This window comes from Grammomys surdaster, unplaced genomic scaffold, assembly GCF_004785775.1.
Source record: "Grammomys surdaster isolate TR1022 unplaced genomic scaffold, NIH_TR_1.0 100, whole genome shotgun sequence".
NCBI classification, from domain to species: domain Eukaryota; kingdom Metazoa; phylum Chordata; class Mammalia; order Rodentia; family Muridae; genus Grammomys; species Grammomys surdaster.
In genome coordinates this window covers 6,302,038-6,327,805 of record NW_021604579.1, presented here as the reverse complement: position 1 = coordinate 6,327,805, position 25,768 = coordinate 6,302,038, and the positions used below count along the sequence as shown (strand labels likewise).

At 39.3% G+C, this 25,768-nt stretch overlaps 1 protein-coding gene across 1 annotated transcript in view; it reads left to right on the top strand.

Annotated features, from left to right (window-relative positions):
- The first annotated feature begins 5,633 nt into the window (after positions 1 to 5,633).
- Stil (STIL centriolar assembly protein) overlaps positions 5,634 to 25,768 on the top strand; it is a 40,568-nt gene continuing 20,433 nt past the window's right edge. The window contains exons 1-10 of the mRNA XM_028785888.1: positions 5,634 to 5,790; positions 8,304 to 8,388; positions 10,276 to 10,383; positions 13,380 to 13,492; positions 13,619 to 13,806; positions 15,767 to 16,014; positions 16,547 to 16,630; positions 18,287 to 18,373; positions 20,937 to 21,087; positions 23,063 to 23,178. Of these exons, the coding sequence (XP_028641721.1) occupies positions 8,378 to 8,388; positions 10,276 to 10,383; positions 13,380 to 13,492; positions 13,619 to 13,806; positions 15,767 to 16,014; positions 16,547 to 16,630; positions 18,287 to 18,373; positions 20,937 to 21,087; positions 23,063 to 23,178 (1,106 nt within the window). The 5' untranslated portion in view covers positions 5,634 to 5,790; positions 8,304 to 8,377. The remainder of the gene's footprint in view (positions 5,791 to 8,303; positions 8,389 to 10,275; positions 10,384 to 13,379; positions 13,493 to 13,618; positions 13,807 to 15,766; positions 16,015 to 16,546; positions 16,631 to 18,286; positions 18,374 to 20,936; positions 21,088 to 23,062; positions 23,179 to 25,768) is intronic.

Genomic DNA, 25,768 nt, shown 5'->3' with positions numbered 1-25,768 from the left:
GGGAAGGGAAGGGAAGGGAAGGGAAGGGAAGTCCTGTCTTCTGGCTTTTACAATTAGTCTCCAAACCCTGCTTCTGTGATGTGCTGAGCCTTGTGTAGAGTTGCATTGTAGGTGTATCAGTGTTGGGCACCCCACAGATGGTTTTCTCTGTATGTTGACAAGTTAAGGATTCCTGTAAAGGTCTCTGCAAAGAAAAGTTTCTTTGATGAGGGATACACTTATATATGGGTATAAGAAAAAGTACCTATAATGTAGTTATAAAATATATTGGTTCATGAAGGGAGAACTTACTATTCCTGAGAGGTTTTATCAGAGATTCTGACAGTCAGGTGGAACAGCACTTGAGAGGTGGAGGCAGGAGGATGAAGAGATCAGGCCAAGCCAGAAAGACTCTGTCTATAAAATATTTTAAAAGAGCAATATAGAAGTTGCTTTTTTTTTTATTATAGTGTGTGTGCGTGTACGTGTGCGTGTGGCTCATGCCACAGGTATAGTCACAGGACATCTTTTCTCTCACAGGAGTCATTTCTTTCCTCCCAACATTTGGGTTCCAGGGATCAAACTCAAGTCCTAAGCCTTGGTAGCAGGTGTCTGCCCATAGAGTCATTTCCAAAGCACAAATATTTGTTTTCTAAAAGCAGTAGTAAAATGTATCTCAGAAGTCATAACTGAAAGGGGCAAGTTAGGTGTTTGGAGATTTCAGAACAGTGGGTAAGAGAACACAAAAGAAGAAAACAGTTGATTCTAATTTCCATGTTCCTGATAGCAATAGCTCTTCAATTCTCACAGTAAGAATAACAGACACCATCAGATTTAACACTGAAGACTTAACTGGTCTAATCATCAAGACCAAGTTACAGATATCTTTGTTTAAGGCTGACTACTGGGAACTGATACCTGTCCTAGTTTGCATCTCCATTTCTGTGATAAACACCAAAAGCAACTTGGGGAGGTAAGGATTAAATGTGGTGGCACAGGCTTCCATGCAAGAAAGTAGAGGCAAGTGCATATCTATAAGTTCCATGCCAGCCAGGGACACATGGTAAGACCCTGCTTTTAGATAGATAGATAGATAGATAGATAGATAGATAGATAGATAAAGGATTTCAGGGCTTACAGATACATCCCACGATCAAGTGAAGCCAGAGGAGGAACTCAAAACAGGAATTAAAGCAGAGACCATGGAGGAAGGCTTCTTGTGGAATACTGCTTATTGACTTGCTCGGCTACCTTCCAGCCCAGGTTTAGGGATGGCACTACTCAGAGTGGGCTGGGCCCTCCTACATCAATAAGAATTAATAAAATCCCACACAGACATGGCCTCTGGCCAAATCGAACTGGACAATTATATGAGTTTCCCTCATTCCAGATGGCTAGTTTTGTGTCAAGTTAACAGCTGAAGCTAACTACAACAGGATGGAAAGAGAATAAAGAGAAAAAAAACATCTAAGCCAGGCATGGTGGCACATGCTTTTAATCCCAGCCCTGAGAAGGTTCTCTGTGACTTTGTGGTCAGCCTGATCTACCTAGTGTTTGACAAAAGCTAGAGCTACATAGACCCTGTCACCAAAAAAAAAAAAAAAAAAAAGGGGGGAGGAAGAGAAGAAGGAATAGAAGAAGGAAGGAAGGAAAAAGAAAAAAAGAAAGAAAGAAAACTTCATTCTCCAAAACCAATTGATGTTAGTGTCCTTTTCCACTTGGGTCAGTATAACAGAATATCACAGACTGGGTAGATTTTAAATAACAAAATTTCCCATGTTCTCATGTTCTTATGGAAGAGATGAAACCTAATATGAAGGCACAGGCCAATTCAGTGTCAGGTGAGGGCCAGCTTCCCTGGTCTTGTGACTTCGCTGGGTAGAAAGAAAAAAGAAAGTACTCTGGGATCTTCTATAAGAGCAGGACTCCTACTCATAAGTGCCCGGCCAATCATCCACTTTCTACCATCACACTGCAAACTAAGATTTCGAGAGCCTTCATCCCAGCACCTAGGATAAAGAGGCAGGCAGCTATCTGTGTATTTCAGGTCAGCAAGGGCTACATGGTGAGATCCTGCTCAAGAAACTTTTTCAACATATGAATTTCGGCTGGGACACAACTACTCTACAGCAGTTAGAATATAAAATTGTGGATGAATTTTTCCCTTTATAATTAACTTTACATTATATATATGTTATGTAGCATATATATGTATAATATATAATAATAAAATATATATTTATATAATTATATAATTAGTATAATTGTACATTGTATAATTGTAATACATTATATACTGTACCACTAAACTTTATTCACAGCCCCAAATAATACTTTTTTTTTTAAAAAAGTATGACACACTTGAAATGGTTCTCTGTGAAACAAATTAGAGCAAGACGGCAATCTTTCTCTGTAAAGGTCAGCAGCCATAGAAACGCCAGTGTCTCGATGCACATATATAAACAAGGATCAAAGAACAGCATGAAGTCAGTCTATTTAACCTGGCAGGCAATCTACCAATAACTCATATTGGGTTTGGATAATCACCTCTTATTACCTAGCCTATAAAACAGTACTTTCCTTTTTTATGCTTGCCACATCATTTAAACTTCCCCTATCATTTAACACAAAGCTTAGTGTGTAAAAAGGTCCTTGGCAGCATTTGCAGCTCTTATTTCATTATATTTTAGCCTTTTCTGACTTAACAAATCAGTTCTCTTAATCTCTTCAAATATGGGGTCATGTTGCTCCTGTACTAGTAGAGTTAACTCTAGAATACCTAGTGCAGCAATATTTGACAATCTTTTAACAAACTGATACACACTCATTCATGATAGTGTACAATTTGTAAATAAGGAAAATGAATTTCAGGAGACTAAATGGCACAACTGGGCTTGTTGCACTTAACATTAACTCAAAGAAAAATTTAAAGATACCCGGAAATACAAGCTTTCTTAAAAAATAAACCATCTTTCCAATTTTAAAATAAAGCCATTAAAATTTTCATTTTTCAGAAGCCTTTTATTGGGCCTCATGTTTCAACACTAGGGGGCAGCACAGAAGAGTACTTCCTGCTTGCTTAAAAAAGTGAGGTAATAGCCTGGTTTGATAGCAAGGAGGATTGTGTGGATGTGGCATGCAAGTGAAGAATTGTATTTGCATCCGTCACAGCAGTATTTCTAGTTCCACCAATCACAGGCCTCATTTTGCACCAATATAAGCTTTCTGCTGAGCCATTGGGGAAATACCTATCCATATGACCTAGGCAAGCCAGGTCCTCTGGTATTCTCTGAGGTTCATCTTAAATGGTATCCCCCAGAAATAGTGCAGGTTCTTGGGTGCTGGAGAAAAGCTCTCTGTGAAGTGTTGTGCAGTGGCAGTAAACAATCTACAGGTGGGCCAGTTGGGCATGATGGAATACGCCTGTAATCCTAGCTACTCAGGAGGCTGGGGCAAGACTCAAAGTTCCTGGCCAGCCTAAGAACTTTACCAAGACCTTGACTCAGGGGCTAGAGAGATGGCTCAGGGGTTAAGAGCACTGACTGTTCTTCCAGAGGTCCTGAATTCAATTACTAGCAACTACCTGATGGCCCACAACCATCTGCAATGGGATTTGATGCCCTCTTCTGGTGTGTCTGAAGACAGAGTTAGTATACTCATATACATAAAATAAATATTTTGTTTTAAAAAAGGAGGGGTTTGGGGCTGAGGATGTAGCTCAGTAGCAGAGCACTTATTTAACATGCCAACCCCAACACTGCAAAGACAAATACGTAAAAACGAAAAGCAGTGCTGTCTTCAGGGCAGTCTTCTGGTTTGCCAAGGACAATCATTTTCCATTTTGGTATAAAGTACTTATGCACTGGAGCTGGGGATGTAGGTTAGCTGGCAGGATGCTTATACAACATACACAATAGCTGTGGGCTCAAGCCCCAGAATGGCATAAAACAGGTGTGGAGTCCCATGCCTATAATCCCAACACTTACAGGGCAGAGGTAGGAAGACCTAGTCATCCTTACCCTGTTCCAAAACAAGCAAGTATTTATGCAGAACATTACATATACCTTCTGCTTAGAAGTCCAGTGTCAATAAAATGTTTAATTCACAATTAAATGCTGACATTTGAGTTGTCATGCTGTTTTAGTTGTTCAAAACTTAATATATGCTTCAGCTTTTCCTTTGTTTCCTGGCCTTTAAAAAAAAAAAAAAAAAAAGACAGGGATCTCTAAGCCAGCCTTGGCTGTCCTGGAACTAGCTCTGTAGACCAGGCTGGCCTCGAACTCACAGAGATCCTCTGCTTCCCCAGTGGTGGGATTAACGGCGTGCACTACCACCAGCACTGGGTTTCATAATCTTTAAAAAAAAAAGATTCGTTTATGGGTTATTATGGGTTATGTATATGTGGCAGCCAGGGGTGGGTGTGCCCAAGGAGCCCAGAAGACAACTGTGATCTATCCAATCAGGATGCCAGCACCCAGGAGCATCTGCAAGATCAGCAAGTGCTCTTAACCACTGGGCTATCTCTTTAGCCCCAGATTTTACCTGTTAAAGTATTTACTTATTGTGTGGTGCTAGTTACTCAACCCAGGACCCTGTACATGCTGGGGCCCTACACTACCACTTAGCTGCATACTAGCCTCCCAGAACAGTCTCAGATATACAGAAAAAAATGAAGACACAGCACCTCCTACTCAATTCCCTTGTTTTTAACACCTTATATAAGTATGTCCATTTGTCAATGTTGGGTTAATAGAAACAAATCTCAAAGATATCCAACATGGACCTCTGGCTGCAGGCGCACACAAATCACACACCATAACTGTTCCCAATATTTAGCACTGGAATTAAGTATAAAAGGCTACCGGTTTTTTCTGTTGAACGAGAAAGAATTTCCCAAAATTGATTAAGATCCTACTTAAGAAACAACTTAAAACAAATTTAACTTCCTCTATCTCTTATCATTCAAGGGCTTGAAAACTTTTTATTTTTCCCTGAGACAGAGTCTCATGTAGACCAAGTTGTTCTTTGATTTGCCACGTAGTTTAGACCACTTAGAACTGCAAATCTGTCTCGAGGCACCCACCTCTTCGAAGTTGGGACTAAGGCGGTACACCACACCCGACTTTAGTCTTTTAGAGACAGGATTTCTAAACAATTCCAGCTGTCTCCAACTCACGGCGAGCCTCCTGTCTCAGCACCTGCCTCCGGAGAGCGCAGGAATTACAGGGGAGAACCAAGCTCCGCTGAGTCGATCCCAGCAGTCGGACCACAATCTGTGGGTGAAGCACTTCCTGGTTAGTCGGGGATTTTTTTTTTTTTACTGCGCATGCGTTTGGCCAACTCCAGCCAAACCGGAACTTAACCGTTGACCAAATGAAAGTTTAAAACCTCCAAGTAGTGACTCAGAGCAGTGGTGGCGCCCTCGATTCTCTAAAGAACCTTGGGATAGGGCGAGCGCCAATCCCAGGCCGAGCTCCGATTGGTCGTCACGGCAGTAGCGGAGAGTGACGCTCTTAGTACCGCCCCTGCAGCAGGACTGGCTGGTCTTCTGACCAATCAGTAGGCGTGGCGCGCCCTTCAGTCTCCCCCCCTCCCCCCGCCCCAGTCGATGCTTACCGCCTCAGTTCCCGCGACCCCAACGTCCCAGAGGCGGGGCCGCAGTCATCTGAGACACTACTTGGATCCTGTGTCTGCGTGCCCAACAAACGGGCCCAACAACCAAACCATAGCTTGGCGGCGGCCGTGACAATAGCAACGGTGGATCTTTGTGCTCCTTGTTCCCCGAGTCGCCCTCCCGGCCCGGAAAGCACGGTGAGTAGCAAGCGGCCTGTAAGGTCTGAGTCAGCGCGGTGGGACCGATGACCACAAAGCCGCCAGGGGAGAAAGAAGGAGGACCTCAGAACCTTGCCTGTTGTCTGCTAAAAAATGGGAAAGAACGTGCCTCAGACTAACTTCACTGTAGAAATTTCTTGGAGACTGGAACCCTGATCTTCGCTTTTGCATTCTTTCTATCTGGCCCAAGAATCTATTAAGTGTTTATAGTCGGTGGTAGACAGGAAGTAGACCTATGTCAAAAGTGAGGCGTGAACGTACTGTGTCAGGACACAAAGACAGTAATGTCACCGTGAGAGACTGCACATTCGAGTTGGAGGTTGCATGATAGGGTTTAGTAGGAAATTCCAAAGGAAGGGGAGGACAGCCTGTCCAGTCCTATCGACTGCAGATAGTTGAGTTAGGTCTGGAGGATGAGTAGTGACCAGGGGTTATGTTGTAGTGATTGGGTAGGATCTTAACTATGAAGGGTTTTTATTTTTTTATATAAAGAAAAACCGTTGGCTTTCTAAGCAGGGGAAAAACGTATTCATAGACACATTTGTGTCTGCACTGGAGGGACTTGTCAGTAAATCGGCAGGGCTGAGGAGGTCAGCTAAGGTGGGAGGATGGAAAGAACTTTCTATGGGTAAGAGGGAGAAAGGGTGACTTGATGGTCCTCTTTAGCTACACAAGAAGACATTACCTGAGGAAAGTGTTTTTGTTAGGTTTACGTTTGTACCGCTGTGATCCCTTTAGCTTTCTGTAATACCGTCAAGATGAACTAGTTATCAAATCTCATTTGATGATTTTCAAGTGAGAAAGACCTGATGCATGAAAGGAGAGACATGGCATTTAAAAACACTCCTGTTGGTGAGGAAAACTTTATATACTTTGTGGAGGTAGAGTTATCAGTGTGATTACTGATACCATATTAACCAAGTGCTAAGAAAAGCTTCTTAAAAAAAAAAAAAAAGCCTGTATTTCAAGAAGTCCCATATCTCTGGGAGAATTTTTAGTTAATCCTTAAAGGTTATATCCAGTAGAACTTCATTCTCCCAAATATTTTTAGCCTTGGACTATATAGAAAAGGTCTCTTCTAAATGACTTATACCCTTGATAGTTATCCTTTATCTTGAGTCAAACAATTCTTTTTTTTTAATGTCATTAGAGTTTTAACTGTATTTATTGTGTGTTCATGTGTGCACATGTGCACGTGGAGATCTGAGGATATCTTTCATGAGTTGTTTCTCCTTCCACCAGTAGGTCCTAGGAATCAAACTTAGGTTAGTTTTGGCGGCAAGCACTTTTATCCTCTGAGCTATCTTACTGACCCTAGATTTTTATCTATTGTTATCATTGCTGTTGTGCTATATATGTGATATGTGTATGTGAGAGCAGAAGTCTGTCCCACTGTGTGCATGTGGAGGTCAAAGAACAACTTTACAGATCAGTTCTTTGTTTCCACCATGCATTCTGGGAATTGAATTACTAGCCTTGCAATAGCAAGCACTAAGCCTCCTCATCTACCTCATTTAATATCTTTTTGCTAAAACAGAAACAACTCGCAGAAGGTAAAATATTAAGACTTAAAAAGTACAGTAAATCCTGGCTGGACTTGGTAGTGCACACCTGTATCCCAGCACTTGGTGGGCAAGCCTCATGATCCCCAGAAAGCCCAAACAGGAAAATTTATGATACATTTTTATAAACAACTATAACAAACATATTCATGAACAAACTCATTCTTGTGACAATGAATGGGAAGGTCTCTGTCCCCACAAGTTGACTTGTGAAATAAACTGTGGTTTTGGTTTGGATCCATAGTTATACTTACTGGGTATTCTCACTATTGTTGTTTTGTATACCTTTAGTTTCCGCCTCTCTTTAGTTCCACGTCCATATGTCTCATTTCCAACTGGATAGGTTCATTCAGTACTAATGAAGCAAAATATAGACTGTGTAGTCCTTTGTCTACAGGTCAGCATTCACTGTTTTGTTTTATTTGTTTTTTAAGACAGGGTCTCTCTATATAGCCCTGGCTGAAATCACTATGTAGACCAGGCTGGCCTCAAACCCAGAAATCCATCTGCCTGCCTCTGCTTTCCAAGTGCTGGGATTAAAGTTCTGTGCCACAAAACCTTGTATTAAAGGAAGAAAGAGATTTGGGGGGAATATAACGTGCTTTCTTTAATGAATAGGTATATTTGTTGCTAAATTAAATATTAAGGTTACTTTATAGACTGAATGACTGGCGTATGAAAGCAATTAAAATCTATTAACATCTAGTCTTTTATTTTTCTCTGTATTGGACATTGAATATAGGCCTTACACAGAATAGACAAGTATGCTACATCTTGAGAGTTACATGCATTTAATCTTATTAATCTATAGTTACTTTTCATATAAGCAACTTAATTTTGCCAGTTATTTTGTTACTATATGGTTAAGAATGGTCCTCATTTGCTATACAATGTTGTTCTATGTTTAACAATATTTCTCTATTTCTGAAGGTACTGAGGATTACAAATTGAAAAAATCACTCACCAAATATAGAGCCTGTAGTTCCTTCAGCCTGTAGTCCCAGATGAATACCAGGTACAGAAATTTTATTTTATTGAGTATATATTTAGATATTTTATTATTTATGTGAATGAGTGTTTTGCCTATATGTATGTATTATTAGCAACATAGACATTTCTGGTGCCCAAGAAGGCCAGCAGAAGGCATCTGATCCCTTGGAATTGGAGCTATGGTTGGTAGTGAGCTGCCCGTGAGTGCCAGGAAGTAAATCCGGGTCCTCTGCTAGAGCAGCAAGTGCTCTTAATCACTGAGCTATCTATCTCTCCAGGCCCCGTTTTAGTTTTTTGAGACAAGGTTTCATGTAGTCCTGACTGGCCTCACACTCACTCACTCAGTCCTTCTGCCTCGCCCTCCCAGTAGCTAGGATAAATAGGCATGTGCCACTGTGCTTGGCTCTTTAGTTAGTTATTTGGGGTGGAGGTCTTGCCATGTTGCTGAGGCTGGTCTTAAAACACTGGACTCATTTAAATACTCCTTCCTCAGCCTCTCAAGCTTTGGGACCTCACGTATATGCTGTCATGCCTAGCTTCAAAATATTTTCATGCAGTGTTTTATTACAGCTATCCACATTAGCTTGAGAAGGAATACTGGAAGAGAAGAAAGAACACAGTCTTCAGAACCTGGAGTATCTGGCTCCACAGTTAAAATGGTGGCTCCCTTGGTCTCATTCATTCACTATGCCCCTCACTGTAAGATGAGGATGGTGATTACCAGGAAGTGTTAAGAAGACATATTAAATGAAAGGTGTGGGCATATGTAGGCACTTAGTAAATACTAGCTCCCTTTCCTCTTACACTTGATATAGATGGTTTTGTTGATAAGAAATTACATGAACTGAGGCTGTAAATTAGAAGATTGCTTACTTCCACCCTTAAAAGAGTGGAAAGTTTTGGGGGTTCCTTCTTTCTAAGCACTGAGTCCTCACATTGACCATCCCAAGATTCTCCATGTTTCCTGAGGTGATTGTTTTCATGTGGAGTAGGGAGGAGGAGCTGGCCACCTGTCCCTGCTTTTCTTAGTCTGTTACTCCATGGAGAACCTGGCGACCTGGCTTAGATGATTTGGTTCTTGGAGCATTATTTCTCCTTAGAGAAAAACAACTGATGCTGGCATATGGATTTTTTTTTCTAAACTACTGTTATGCCCATGGGGAGCTTTTATATTCTCTGTTGCTTCCTTTGTGCCAGATGTTTTTGATGAAAACAATAGGAAATATGGCCCAGGGAGGCTATCGTATTTCTTTTACTTTAATCTTTACCCTTCTGTTGGATCATAGTGCTGTAGTTTTTTTCTTTTTTTAGTTTGTTTGTTTTGAGACAGGTTCTCTCTACATAGCCTTGACTGTCCTGAAACTCAGTATGTAGACAAGATTGGTTTCAAAGTTAGAGATCTACTTCCCTTTGCCTCCCAAGTCCTGGGATTAAAAGTGTGTAGCATTACTGCCTGGCCCCATGTAGTACTTTTTAAATGAATATAAGATACAGCATAGAAGTATTGATCAATCTGTTGTCATATAGTTAATAAGTGGTATAGTTAGGATTTCAGCTGACATGACTCTTTATTATGCTAAGGAAATAAACCCAAAGTATTATTGTTGATTGATCTTTAAAGGAACTATGGACTGTGGAAAATGAGAAGAAAAAAAGCAGCATTGAACACTTAAAAATGAATTAGAGATAATTTTAAGGCATTTTATGTATGTGTTCAATACTCAACATAACTCTTCAGGAAAGCATTGGTGGGTGGTCTTTTTGTCTCAGTCAAGTCCTTAACATAGCTCCCCTTAACTTTTTCAGACTGGCCTGGAATTCCTAGTCTTGGCCTCCTAAGGACTTGGAATGCCTGGCAAAGAGAATTAACTTTCTTATAAAATGTATACTTTTTTGTACTTTTTTTTTTAAGGTTTTCTTCAAGCAAGATGGTACCTTTCCACTTTCCCCCATCAAAATTGGCACTTTGGAACCCAATGCCAATTGGAGAGTGCATCCACTTACATCTCAGTTACTACAGGTAGGTATGTTTCTCTTTTCAAACCAAACCAGTGTAAGCTGAATCATAATACATAAGACAGACTTGATTGTTAGTACTGATTACAAGTTGGGGTGCCTAAATTCCAAAGACCATTTTTTTTCCTTTTACTTGTGTGCATGCGTGTGTGTGCGCGTGTGCATGTGTGTGTGTGGCCCTACTTGTAGAAGCCGAAGGTTGATATCCAGTGTCTTCTCCTATTACTCTTCACCTTATCTTTTGAATCAGGATCTCACTAGATCTGGAGCTTGCCTTTTGAGCAGCCTACTGGCCAGCTCATCCCCTTCCCCACTCCAGCAAACACTGGGTGACACATATTATGACACTGCACCCATCTTTTATGTGGATATTGAAGATCCAAACTCAGGTCCTTGTGCTTGTGTAGTACAAACCATTTCTGCAGATTTTAAAATTTGAAGCTTGAACTGGAAAGATGACTGAGCCAGTAGAGACACTTGCCCTCACAATGTGAAACTTGTTGAGTGTCAACAAGATACTGGAAAGTGGTCCATTCTACATTTTACCTAAATGCAAAACATAGTTATATAAAAAATACCTTCAACCGGGCAGTGGTGGTGCACGCCTTTAATCCCAGCACTTGGGAGGCAGAGACAGGTGGATTTCTGAGTTCGAGGCCGGCCTGGTCTACAGAGTGAGTTCCAGGACAGCCAGGTCTACACAGAGAAACCCTGTCTCAAAAAAACAAAAACCCTTGAGACTATATGTATATTTGTAAACATCAGTGAACGTAAGTGTTTAGATTTGAGTCCCATCTCCAAGATTTTGTATACGTGTATTCCTAAATCTGAAGTACTTGTGGTCTCAAGTATTTCAGGAAAACGATGCTCAACCTGTTCGTTTGTTTTTCTTTTTAAACTTTCTCACTAAAAGTTTGAATCAGATAAAAATTCCCTCTGCTTATTAAATTTTCCTTATGCTTTTGAGAAATAATCTTAATTTCACAGTTAAAATATTTTACAAATCTAAGGTTCTAAGTATTGTAGAAATATCTCCTGTACTTCAGCATGGTATCTGTGTAGAACCTCGAGAGGGTAGAACAGAGATGGGATCCATCAAGTTAGAAGGAATATAATACTGTAGTTCTGTGTAGGGTCTTCTGAAAGAAGTTTAGACTTAAAGTAATTATAATCAATTGAGATACTGTCTAAGGACTTACTTACTAAAAGGAGTATTCTGCGGAGGATAGATTACAGTGCAGAGAGCCAAGTCAGTCTGTAAGGTACTTATCAGTAACCAGATCTTGGCCGTAATGATTTTAAGGTACTTTTAACTGGAATCAGACTGTGTGGGCCCTCAACTCCAGATCCTACCAATTCTTACTTAAATAACTCCAATAAAGTCATCAAAAATCAGTTTCCTTATTTATAAAATAAACAGAAAATTACCATGAAAGGATTTTATGTGTGTGTATGTGTGCGCGTGTGTGTATGTGCATAGCCCCTAGAGTGTTTCATGTACTTGAACATGCTAAACAAACACTCTGCTACAAGGGCAACATATGATCCTTTGCTGGTACTTTAAAATTTTTCCAGACAAGATCTTACTTACTGCATAGCTCTGGGTGGCCTGAAATTCATTATGTAGACCAGACTAGCCTTAATCTCACAAAGGTCTGCCCATCTCTGGATGTGTTTCATTTTATTTGGGGTTTTTTGTTTTGTTTTGTTAGAGTAATATTTTTTAAAATTATCTGGTCTTTTTTTTTTTTTTTTTTTTTTTTTTCTCGAGACAGGGTTTCTCTATATAGCCCTGGCTGTCCTGGAACTTACTTTGTAGACCAGCCTGGCCTCGAACTCAGAAATCCGCCTGTCTCTGCCTCCTGTATGGTCTTTCTTTCTGGCTTCTTGTTCCTTGTATATATTATAGTTTACCTCCTATATTTCTTTAAACTTTCTTTTATGGATTTATTTTATTTTTTAAAGGATTATTTATTTACTTTATGTATATGAGTACACTGTAGGTGTCTTCAGACAAACCAGAAGAGGGTATCAGATCCCATTACAGATGTTTGTGAGCCACCATGTGGTTGCTGGGAATTGAACTCAGGACCTCTGGAAGAGCAGTCAGTGCTCTTAACCTCTGAGCCAGCTCTCTGGCCCGATTCATTTTATTTTTAATCATATTAGTGCAGGTGTCGAAGAGGCCAGATCCCCTTTAACTAGAATTATAGGTGATTGTGAGCCACCTGACGGTGCTAGGATTGAACTCAGGTCCTTTGGAAGGGGAGTATGAGCTCTTATCTACTAAGCCATCTCCTCAGCCTCTACCCCCAACCCATGCCCCATTTTAAAGACAGGATCTTGCTACATAGCTCTAGCTGGCTTGAATCTAATCATTATGTAGATCAGATTGGCCTCAAACTCTGAGATACCTGCACCTTCTGAGTTCTGAGGTTAAGGGTTTATGACACCATGACTAGCTGTTTTGTTTTAACTATATTTATTTATATTTTGTATTCAAGAGTGCTGGGATCACACATAAATGATATGTAAAGAAGTGAATGTGACTATTTTTGTCAAACTTTATTTACAGAAACATATTAGCTTCCTAGTTTGTCAGTTTGTATCCTGGCCCAGGTTAGGCAAGACCCTGGGGGACTTTTGGACATTTTTTTCTCAGCTTATGATCTGTCTGGTTTCCAGGTGACCTTGACTACCTCTTGCCTTTTATAAGGTTTCTTGACTAGGGATCTCTGGATGATTGTCTTTGTGTACATTTTCTAAATTGAAGGTTTTTGTTTGATGTGGACATTTTCTAATGTGGACATTAGGTATGCCTTTTCTTTTTGTTTTTTTTGAGACAGAGTTCCTCTGTATAGCCTTGGCTGTCCTGGAACTCACTCTGTAGATCAGGCTGGCCTCGAACTCAGAAATCCACCTGCCTCTGCCTCCCAAGTGCTGGGATTAAAGGCGTGCACCACCACTGCCTGGCCATAAAAGACTTTTCTTATTTTTCAGAAAGCCAAAGCTTATGGTAACTGAAAAAGCCATCCGACTTGCTTATCGTCATGCTAAGCAGAATAAAAAAAATGCGCCATGCTTCTTACTTGGTTCTCTCACCGTGGATGAAGGTAATATGTTGCTTTAAAAAAAAAAAGTGTGTATGTATAAAAATATTTTGCTAAAATGTAGTTCTGCTTTGCGGTTTTATATTTTTAATTAGCATGCTATATAATAGAAGTGTTTTTGTTCTGCAGATGAAGAAGGTGTGACTTTGACCATAGATCGCTTTGATCCTGGTCGAGAAATACCTGAATGCTTAGAAAGAACTCCTACTGCTTCTCTTCCTGGAGATGTTCTGATCCCCTGCAAAGTTCATGCTCAAGGACTTTGTTCAAGAGATACGATAGTTCATAATGCAGATGACTTCAGTTCAGCTTTAAAGGTGAAATTTATTGATAACATTATTTTTTCTTATAATAGTTTTTGAAATTATAACATAATTGGATCATCTCCTCCTGTCCTCTCTCCAACCCCTCTCATGTACATCCCCTCTCACTCAAATTTATGGCCTTTCAAAAAGTTATCATTAGGGACACACACACACACACAGACACACACACACACACACACACACGCATAACTTCGGCCTACTTTGTATAATGTTACCCCGGCACCAACAGCTTCATATTGGATAACCAATTAGTGTGCAGTTCCCTAGGGAAGACTGTCTCCCACTCTCAACATTTTCCAGTTGCCCGAAGCTCTTTGTCTAAGACAGACCTCATAAGATTTCTCCCTGCCGTGTTAGCATGTCTATGGGTGTTGTCACCATTCTTTGCAACTTGTTTAGACAGCCCTGTTGATGAGACTTCATTTATGTAGCCTCTCTGACATTTCTAGGAGAAACAATCTCACATGAAATGTCTTATTCTCTGGCTTTTAACAATTTTTCTGTCCTCTTCAGCAATGATTCCTGAGCCTTAGGTGCAGGAGTTATGTTACAGGTGTCCCAGTTGGGACTTATTTTCTTTGCATTTTGACTAGTTGAGGATTTCTGTAATGGTCGCCTTCTGTTACAAAGAGAAGTTTCTTTGATGAGGTATAAGAGTACAAGTACCTGTGTATAGAGGATAAATATTTAGAATGTACTTAGTTTAGGAATTATGCAGCTTAGTAAACTTGCAGTTGAAGATTTTCCAAAATCCATGACTTTTATAGCCCTGGGTAGTTGGCCAGGTTTCTAGTACCAGGCATGATTTCCCTCTTGAGTGAGCCTGAAGTCCAATTAGAAACTTGTTAGTTACCACCAAGGTATGTGTGCTTCTATTGTCCCCTTAAGATTATTGTGTCATGCTGGTCCTTGTGCTTCATAGATGTCATACCTGGGTAGGACTGTTTGCTTGCCTTCCTTGAAAGTTTGCATGGCACCTTGTGGTGCTGTGAAAACTAGTAGGATGCTTTGGGTCAGAGCCAACTCAGATCCTATGTCCTGTGTCTGAAGTATAGATGGTATTATTTTTAATTATATATGAGAATCACAGTGTGTGTAGTTTATAGTATTTTGATAAATCTGTATTTGAGAATTATTTGTAAATATTTGTGATCGAATCATTGTGGACTTAAAAATCAAAGGTAATATGGTTTCTTGAGGTAGAGATGGGTAATATTCCAGAAGAGGAAGCAGTGGGACCAAGACAGAAAAGAGAGTTCAGGATGTGCTCAGGGTTGCTAATGTGATATAGACTTTCACTAAGGGCAGTTAGACTGGAGTATTAATTTAGTCAAATTATAGAGAGCTTTATTGGATGAAGAAATTTCTTTTGTATATATAGTTATTAGAGGTTTCTGAAAAGAAACAGTTCTGTCAGATCTGATCAAGCAGGCTCACTGAAGTCAGAGAATGATTGACTAGGTTGGATGTATATTAGATTGTATGTGTATGTGTCTACAAGTATACATGCGGTGGTAGCTATTAAAGGGCACAGTAGATATGGCTAAATATGGAAGAAGAGCTATCCCAATTTGGATAATGAGAAAGGAACCAAAAAGGAATGATTAAGATTCCCTACGGCTGATTCATAAATAGATTACAAACCCCACCACCCCAATGTAGTGAAACTTTTTAGGGTGGTAGTTACCCAGCATGAATTTAAAGAGTTGCTAGGACATCCACATTGGAAGTTTATGATGGAGCTGAGGACTTGCTTTGATTAAATTATTAAATTAGTCACACAATCTTTGATCATATGGAAGAAATGAAAAGTGAAATGTTGTAAATTAGAATTAATTTAATTTTGTTAATGTAAGATATCATAGAGGTATATGTAGCAATGTTAAATGAACTTTAAAGATATCGATGCATTTCAGAGTTTTAAAGTAATTATAAAATATTGATTCCTCAGGCTTTACAATACCATGTGTGTAGCAAAGATTTCTTGGACTGTGGAAAGCTGCTTTCCTTACAAGCCCAGATCACCCCCAGGGAGAGTTTGGACGGTGTGGATTTTAACTTGCAATGGACAGCAGTAACTCTAGCAAATTCTTTCAAGTGTGTACCTGTGAAGCCTATCCCTATTATTCCTACAGCACTGGCAAGAAACTTAAGCAGTAATCTGAATATTTCTCAAGTTCAGGGAACCTATAAACATGGGTAAGTAAAAGGCCCATTAGTTTAAGCTACTAAATATTGATTGAATTAATATAATTTTCAATAATAATTCCTGTAGTCAGTTTACATGTCAAAGATCCATGTCTCTTTAGGAAAAGCGGGTTTTGTGTTTTGTTATCATACTCTTTGGTAGTAGTCAGAAGAGTGTCATGTTCAGAGGATTAGCTATCCCTCTCTTAATGCATTCTCTTTCCCTGAAAAATCACATTTGTCCTATCAAGCCGCCTGGATACTTGCATACTTCTAGTAACAGCAGTGTCACATTTTTCAGTAGCATAATTGATTCTGAAATTGTTCTCATTAGTGTTAACATTATTTAAAAGTAATATGTGAATAAAATACTTTAAGAATGTAGTCCTAAATGACTATTTTAATAGTTCATACTGGCCTCTTTTTCATCCACTACCAAAAATAGAGTTTTATTTAAATAAAAGTGAGTTTCAAGACTCAGTTTGCATTTTTGGGTTGAAAGCACATACTTAAAATTATTCTTACTTAAGTTTCTTCTGTTTAGATATATTACTATGGATGAAACACGCAAATTGTTACTTTTGCTGGAATCAGATCCCAAGGTTTATTCTCTACCATTAGTGGGAATGTAAGTATTGTTGTACTTAAGAAAACCTCTCGGCACAGTGTGTATCTAGGTAACTGGGAAAGTCAAGTGTGCTATGAGTATGAGCTCATCTTTGTTGCTGGTTTTTATGTTTGGTTGTGGGTTTTTTTGTTGTTGGTGGTTTGTTTTTGATTTTTGTTTTGTTTTTGTTTTTGAGGCAGAACCTTTCTATGTAGCCCTGGCTGGCCTGGAACTCACAGAGATCCTCCTGCTTCCAGAGTGCTGGGATTAAAGGAACATGCCACCTCACCTGGCTTGAGCTCATTTTATAAAGCTACAAAAACTAGTGGTTCTTAAGCTTCAATATTTTAATATCAATCAGCTAAATAATATCTCTGAATCCTAGTTGAAGGTCTCCAGCCTTCTCATTAAATTTGTCTTTATAGAGAATCCAGGGCTCAACATAATAGAATTTAATGTTTGTTGAGAAGAAATTGTAGTTGTACAGAAATTCCCTTTAGTGTTAATGGTTTTCTCTTTACGGTTAGTGGGTGAATGACATTGAGAAAGACGATTCAGAAACTCATATATATTCAGTGTCGATTACATGTTTTCTAAGTATATAGCATGTTTGGTTCTGTGTTAGGGCTTAAAATCCCTTCTCACAGAATTTAAACTCACACTCAGGTGATATTCAGAGAGAGAGAGAGAGAGAGAGAGAGATCACAGAGAAAAAACTATTTGCAAATATAAAAGAATAGACAATAATGAGTATATAATTTACCTCTGAAATGAACACTGAAAAATAAACACAATGCTTGTGGCTGGGCAGTAATGGCATGCACCTTTAATTTCTTCACTTGGGAGGCTGAGGCAGATGGATCTCTGTGAGTTCAATCTAGCTTGGTCTACAGAGCAAGTTCTAGAACAGCCAAGAATACACTTAGAAACCCTGTCTTAAAAAACAAGATAAAATTAATTAGTTAACTAAAAAGAAGTAATTATAGCATTTTGTTTGTTTGTTTTTTGAGGCTGGATTTCTCAGGGTAGCCGTTGCTGTCCTAGACCTTGTCCTGTAGACCTGGTTGGCCTCCAACTCAGAGATCTGCCTGCCTCTGCCTCCCAAGTGCTGGAAATAAAGGCATGTGCCTCCACCACCTGGCAGTTGTGGGCATTTTCTTGTAAGGTATCTGTATATTTTGGGAAATCTATATGTATATATTACAGCATTTTAACCTCTTCACAATTCCTAGTTTTAGGCCACAAACTTTGGTGTCCTCTAATTTTGTTTATTTCCAGTAAATGCTAGTTTATTCAGGTATCTGTCTTTCTCTCCACAAACCATTTTTTTCTCCCACATTCAAGTGGAAGAGAATAAATACCGTGTACTTGTCTCTTTCTATATGTAGATATGATACGTTTATGTTGCCATATCAGTGTAGTCTGCCTCTGAATTGGCAGTGTGATTTTTTTATTTGTCAAGTTTTTAATATACTGCTGTTAAGTATCAAGGATCGATCTTGGATCCAAAGTATGTTAATTTTAAATGACTATAGGGGTTTTTCTTTTTATTTTGAGGTAAGATCTCCCTGTGTAGCCCCTGCTACCCTAGAATTTGCCTCAGCCTCCAGCAGTTGGGATTATAGATTCGTGCCACCATACTTGGCTGATGATGTAATATCTGTCTTTGTCTTTTAGCTGGCTGTCTGGAATTATACATATCTATAGCCCTCAGGTATGGGCTTGCTGCTTGAGATACATGTTCAGTTCTTCTATTCAGGAAAGGCAAGTGATATTTTATTCTATAATATTTTAGTTTGATTGCTTCTGTTTATAGTATATTGGTTTCAGTTAAAATTCATGCACTGTTTTAATCTTTTATAATACATAATAAATGTAAACTTTTAAGGAAAATAAGCCTCATATTAAATGAGACCAAGTTGTAAGCCGGTAAGCTTGTAACGATTATGAGTAGGCATAGGATGTGTTACCTTCAGAGGCACTGGGTGAAAGATCACACAGTAAGGATGCTAGTGTGGCTATACAGAAGGACAGAGTCAGGATGTTAGCTCAGAACAGATGAATGGAAAGTCTTTGCTTTTTCTTCAGTCTTTTTATTTTTTTTTTGGTTTTTCGAGACAGGGTTTCTCTCTTTTGCCCTGGCTGTCCTGGAACTCAGTCTGTAGACCAGGCTGGCCTCAAACTCAGAAATCCACCTGCTTTTGCCTCCCAAGTGCTGGGATTAAAGGCATGCGCCACCAGCCCGGCCTTCTTTAGTCTTTTGAGACAGAGTCTTAATCTTTAGCCAAGATGGTTTTAAACTCACTGTGTGGCCCAGATTGACTTTGAACTCAAGGCAGTCTTAACTGCCTTAGCTTCTTGGAGTGTTAGAACTGCAGGTGTGAGCTGTTATTTTAGATTACAGAAGCCTTAACAACCTTTGCTAGTCTAATAAGGGAAGCATGCTTTTTTCCAGCATTTATGACATTTCTAGGTGTTGTCTTTTGCTGTTGTCTCTTGTACTATGCTTCTTTCTCATATTAATTTGTAAAGTCATGAACATCTCTCATTTCTCTCTTTCCCTATTTCTTTCTGCACATATAAATACTTAGAGCAAAACTTTCTTCCCTTGAATTGTCATTTCATTTAATTTTTAGTTTATGGTCTTTTCTCCAGACTGTTTTCTTTTTCCTGGTGGTGCTGGGTCTCCAAGCCAAAGCTTTGTACAACTCTGACCTATATCCCAAGCTTTTTTTCCCTCCACGTACATTGATGTTTTATCTGCATGTATGTCTGAGTGAGGATGTTTGTTCATTGAACTGGACCTACAGACAGTTGAGCTGACATGTGGATGCTGGGAATTGAGCTTGACTCATTTGGAAGAGCCACCAGTGCTCCCAACTGCTGAGGCAATCTCTCCAGCCCTCAACACCCTTTTAATTATTTTATTTTGTTGTGTTGTGCATTTTGTTTTAGGTATGTTTTGCCTGCATGCATGTCTCTATACTATTTGCATACTTTGTGCCCACGGAGGCCAGAAGAGAGCATTGTACCCCCAGAACTGGAGTTACAGGTGGTTGTAAACTACCAACTGAATGCTGGGAATCGAGCCCAGGTCCTCTAGAAGAGCAGCAAGTGCTTTTAACTGCCAAGCCATCTCTCTAGCCCCAACCCCAAGGTTATTTTGTTTTTGTTTGTTTTTTGTTTCTTTAGTCAGATTCATCACTTTCCTTTCTTGCTTAGGCATTTCACATCCTAGGAGTATAAATAAAAGAATCCCTGTATTTTTTTTCAAGTGCCTTTATAGTTATACTTTTTATAATTTATTCAACTTTCTGTGTGAACTTTATTTATTTGTACTCAAACAAACCATACATAATGAGGCCTGCCTTACCTGTGATCCTAGCACTGGGAGGCTAAGGCAGAAGGATCAGTTTGAGGCCAGCCTGGGCTACATAACAAGTTCCAAGCCAGCCTACATTATCTTGAATCCTTGTCCCAGAAACAAAAATAGAGAAAGGATGTTAAATGTTTTCTTTGTTTTTAAATTTTCATCATTTATTTTATGTGTATGTGTGTTTTATCTACATGTATATCTGTGCATCACATACATTCCTGGTGTTCATGGAGAAGAGGACATCTAGTGCCATGGGGCTGGAGTTAGAGGTGGTTGTGACCTAACCTGTGGGTGCTGGGTATTGAACCCAGTCCTCTAGAAGAGGACTAAGGGCTCTTAACCACTGAGCCATCTCTTCAGGGTGCTAAATATTAAGTTTCTATAGACAGTAGATGTTCAGTAAAAGCTCAGGTGGGTGTTGAACTCCTGGACTCAAGTGATCCTTTTTATACTTGCAAGTAGCTAGTAGTGCATATCATCATGTGTGCATTCTTGAGATTCTCTCTTTCTCTCGAAGTGAAGGTTGGATGGGGAAGTTTTCATTTCCTATTTTATATATTCATGTTTTCTTTGATGTTTTACAAAATGCTTATATATTTTATTATAGAATGTTTTTCATTGAAAAATTAGTAACTTTGGGGGCTGGAGAGATGTCTCAGTGGTTAAGAGCACTCACTACACTTGCAGAGGGTTCTGGCTTGATTCCCAGGACGCTCATACTGCTTCTCTGCCTCCAAGGGCATCAGGCCTGCACATTGTGCAGGTACACACATATAGATAAACATTTATTTACATAAAAACAAATAAGTTTATTTTTTTAATTGTTAACATTAAAAGGTAAGCATGCATGCTTTAAATAATCTACTGACTAGTTTGGGAAACTTAACAAGGAGATCTTTCAGTATAATGTTATTATCACAAAAATTTAATTCAATGCTTTTTTTTGTTTAGGGTTTTTTCAGAATCTGGAAATTTCATCATAGTTCTTTATTCATTGACACATAAGGAACCTGAATTTTATGAGTGTCTTCTTTGTGACAGTAAGACACCTGACCTTCGGTTTCAGTTACTTACCAACAAGGAGACTTTTCATCTTTTCAATGTAAGTGCTTATGCCACCTGTGTGTGTTGTTTTTCTCATCACTCAGACCAAAATACCTGATGTAAACCAGAAGGAGATTTATTATAGCTTACAGCTCAGGGACTTCAGTCCATGCATGGTTGGCTGGTTGGATGTGCTAAAGCAGAACGTCATGGTAGTAGGACTGAGCAGTAGAAGAGAAACACTCACTGCATGGCTAACCTGGAAGCAGCTCAGCAGGAGTATAGACACTCCACTGTCTTTCCCCCTTGATTCAGCCAGGGCTTCAGCAAATGAGATGACATCAAGTGCACTCTGGGCATGTCTTCGTCAGTTAGTCCACTCTGGAAAAACCTTCACCAATAGCAAGCAGAGATGCCGACCCACGGAGGTGAATCAACTGAAGATTTACCATCAGTTCTTGTTCTTCCAGTCATTATTTTTCAGTAGCCTATACATTTATACATTGTATTATTTTGTACTGTTGAGGATTTGTTGTTGTTTTTGTTTTTCAAGATAGGGTTTTGTTTTTCCTTGTTATCACTTGTTTTTTAAAATATATGGGTATAATTAATAATATATAAAAGATTTTTGTGGGACCCATAGACATGGCTCAGGGGTTAAGAGCATTATCTGCTTTCCAGAGGACCTGGGTTCAGTTTCCCAGCTATCTCATGGTGGCTCACAACAATCTAATTCCAGTCCTAGGAGATCCAATAAAGTACATAAAAGTGCATCTAGGAGCCAAGCCTACTGGCTCAGGCTTTTAATCCCAGTACTCAGTAGGCAAAAAGCAGGTGGATCTCTTAGTTTGGAGGAGAGCCAAGCAATCATCTTAAGACCTTGTTTCTAAAAATAAAATAAAGGATGCATCTAGGTAGTTGCTACAGAGAAAGTAGGTCTTTGAAACTGTCATATAAAAACTAAATTTAAAGGATAAGCCAGATGTGGTGGTGTATGCCTTTAATCCTAGCTCTAGGGAGGTAGAGACAAGACAGATCTCTGAGTTTGAGGCCAGCCTGGTCTATATAATGAGTTCCAGGGTAGTAAGGGTTATGTAGAGGGGCCCTGTCTCAAAAAAGCAAATCAAATAATAATTAAAAAATAAAGGGAAAAAAAAAAAACCTTCTTAGCTGGGCAATGGTGGTGCACACCTTTAATCCAGCACTTGAGAGGCAGAGGCAGGCGGATTTCTGAGTTCGAGGCCAGCCTGGTCTACAGAATGAGTTCCAGGACAGCCAGGGCTACACAGAGAAACCCTGTCTCAAAAAAATAAAAAAATAAAAAAATAAAAAAGATACCCTCTCCTTTTTGCCCACTCTAGATTCAAACTTTTTGGCTCAACTAATCTTCCTGTCTCAGACTCCTTTAGTACCTAGGGTTACATGTGTCTACCATTGTTTCTGGCCCTAACACTACATTTTCTTTTTTATTAAATTACTATTTATCTTAGGTCTTGAAATAAGTAATAAAGTATATTCATTATTTTATTGTAAGAATATTGAATAACTCCAAATTAACCATATGGTTCCACTCAACTCACCTTGTTTTCTTTGAGTTCATTTATGGATTGTATCATTTTTTGAATACATTTTTTGTTTGTTTGTTTGTTTTTTTCGAGACAGGGTTTCTCTGTGTAGTCCTGGCTGTCCTGGAACTCACTCTGTAGACCAGGCTGGCCTCAAACTCAGAAATCCGCCTGCCTCTGCCTCCCAAGTGCTGAGATTAAAGGTGTGCGCCACCACTGCCTGGCTTATGAATACATTTTTATATTTTTATATTATTGTATTCACTGCATCCCTGGTTACTGAATGAGTTTCATAATACAGGGTTAGGTTCTTATTTTCACTTACAGAGCAGTAAGCCAGGCATTCTACAGAAGCAGGTTACAGAAATCACAAGTACTCTTGTCAGTGAGCCAGAGCTACTGTTCAGATAAATAAGATTCTTTGCTATTTTAAGTCAAATCTCAAAAGTATGGCCTACTTCATTTCAGAATGTTGAACCTTCTGGCAAAAATCCAATCTGTTTCGAACTCAGTGCCGAGAGTCAAGATGCCGAAGCAGAGGCTGAGTTTCTTAGCAAGATTTCTAAGAACCTTTCAGTTAAGAGGTAAGAAACCATGTGTTTTCTTTACTAGTTATTAGTTTTCATTGAGTAATTAAAATAACTTGGGGGCAAGTAAGATGTCTTAATGGGTAAAGTCACTTGGTATCCAATTTATCCACCTGTGTTTGATTCCTGGAACCCAAGGATAGGTGGAAGGAGAGAAGCAGCTCCAGAGTTGCTCTCTGGCCTCTACATGTGAAGGCATGCATCCCCCACCCTGAAATAAATAAGCATTGTTTTCTTTTTAAGACCTCCAGTTATTATTTAATAAACTCAGTTCAAAGCTGTCTTTGAATGCTAGGGGTTGTTTGTTTGTTTGTTTGTTTGTTTGAAGAAATCTTAGTTTGCCCTTTGACTCTTTAGTTAGAAACTATTTTGCAGGTGCCTGACTGTTTCTCAGGTGTTTTATTCATTTGTTGTTTAGTAAGAGGAGTATAAAATAATGGGATTTGTTATGGTGTTCTTACACACACGTTCTGTGCCTTGTGCATATTTACACTCCTCTACTTCGTCTTCCCTTCCCTCTTCCTCTTAATAGTTTCCACTTGGTTTTCACACACACACACACACACACACACACACACACACACACACACACACAGAGAGAGAGAGAGAGAGAGAGAGAGAGAGAGAGAGAGAGAGAGAGAGCGCTAAATCTATATCCAAATATCAGAAAAACAAATAACATTAGTCATTTAAATATGGTTTATTTCAGTTAAACTATCTTTGATCCATCCATTTCCCAAGAATGTCAATACTCCACTCTGGTGGCTAAGGAAACTCATTTTCTTTATTCTTTCTTCTGACTATGTCATTTAGGTTGGTTCATATCTTCACTATTGTTAACAGTACTACAGTAAGTTTTGCTTTATATTTTTATTTATAGTTATTATTATTTTTTGCAGTGCCGGGGATCGAACCTTGGACCTCTTAGATGCTAGGCAAGTAGTCCACTATTGAGCTGCATCCCTAAGCCACTTTTAAAACCTTTTGATTTTGATTTAGAAGAATCGTTTATCGTATATGTATGAGTGTTTTGTCTGCATGTATTTATGGGTACCATGTGTATGTAGGGCCTTCAGAGGTCAGGAGAGGGCCTCAGATCTCCTGGAGGCGGAGCTGTAATGGTTGTGAGCTGCCATGTGAGTGAGTACTAGGATCCAGACGGGCCCTTGAGCAAAGTAACCTCAGAGTCGCCTCTCCAGCCCCTTAGCTTTTGAAAATATAACCTGAACCTTCCTTTCAGCTTTCCTTAATGTTATATATTTAGGATACTGTAATAGAAATAATCAGATATAAAGGAATTTTTTATTAATTATTGGAATGCTTTGGTTTTATTGAGAAAATGGCTGGTATCAGACATATCTGTGCTCAAGTCTTTTTTTTTGTTTTTTTTGTTTTTTTTGTTTTTTTTGTTTTTCGAGACAGGGTTTCTCTGTGTAGCCCTGGCTGTCCTGGAGCTCACTCTGTAGACCAGGCTGGCTTTGAACTCACAAAGATCCGCCTGCCTCTGCCTCCCAAGTGCTGGGATTAAAGGCATGTGCCACCACTGCCCAGCACTCAAGTCTTTATTCTAGGGGTCAGAAATTAAAAATGTTTGAATCTCAAGACCAAAATATTGGCAGGCTATGATCATTCTAGAGTTTGATTATTTATTTATTTATTTATTTATTTATTATTTATTTATTTATTTTGCCTCTCAGCTTCTAGAAACCATTTGTATTCCTTATCTCAAAGCTTTTTGCACTATTCTCAAAGCCAGTAGCCTGTCCATTTCAAGTCTCCCACTGCTTCTCCTTTTCCTTCTCATCCTCTCTGACACCTATGTTTTCATCTTCACTTCTCTCACTCTCACCCTGACCCTTACAATCATGCTGGGTCAGTAGCCATGGAGGTGCGAGCCTTTAATCCCAGCACTTGGGAAGCAGAGGCAGACAGATCTCTAGGTAGCCTGGTCTAGAGTGAATTTCAGGACAGCCAGGGTTATGCAGAGAAGTGCTGTCTGGAGTGGAGGTGGAGGGGATAGTGTTGAGTCTACTTGAGGAACCCCAGATAAGCAGTGTATCTGAATAGTCTTAGATCCACGGCTTCCTTACACACTTAGGTACTGAGAGGCACTAGGGCTAGAGAAGCGTCTGAAGTGCTCCTTCCCATCTTTGTGGGCATAAAGTTGTCCTCAAACAGGTTAGGTCACCAGAAACTAGTGTTTCTAGTCTATTGCAGTTATAACTTTCTAAATTGTAAGCTTTATTTACCATTGTATTTAATATATATGAAAGAAAAGGCCAAGTTAAGGGAGCAGAATCCTTCTTGTTAAGAGGCTAGGTGTGTGCCTTAGGATAGGGGCTTGCCTAACATTTGTAAAGCCCTGGGTCTGATCCAGCACCACCCAAGCAACAACAGAGTTATTGAAAACTTTTGTTTTTAACTCTCAATGAAGCATTAATGAGGATCCCCTACTTTAGGGTTTAGTAAATTTTGCCTAAAAGACTAGTAACAATTTAGTTTTTCCTTTTTGGTTTGGGTTTTTAAAGAAAAGCTGAGTTTATCATTTGACTTCAGCCCAGCCCAGTTTTTGGCTGGCACTTTCTCT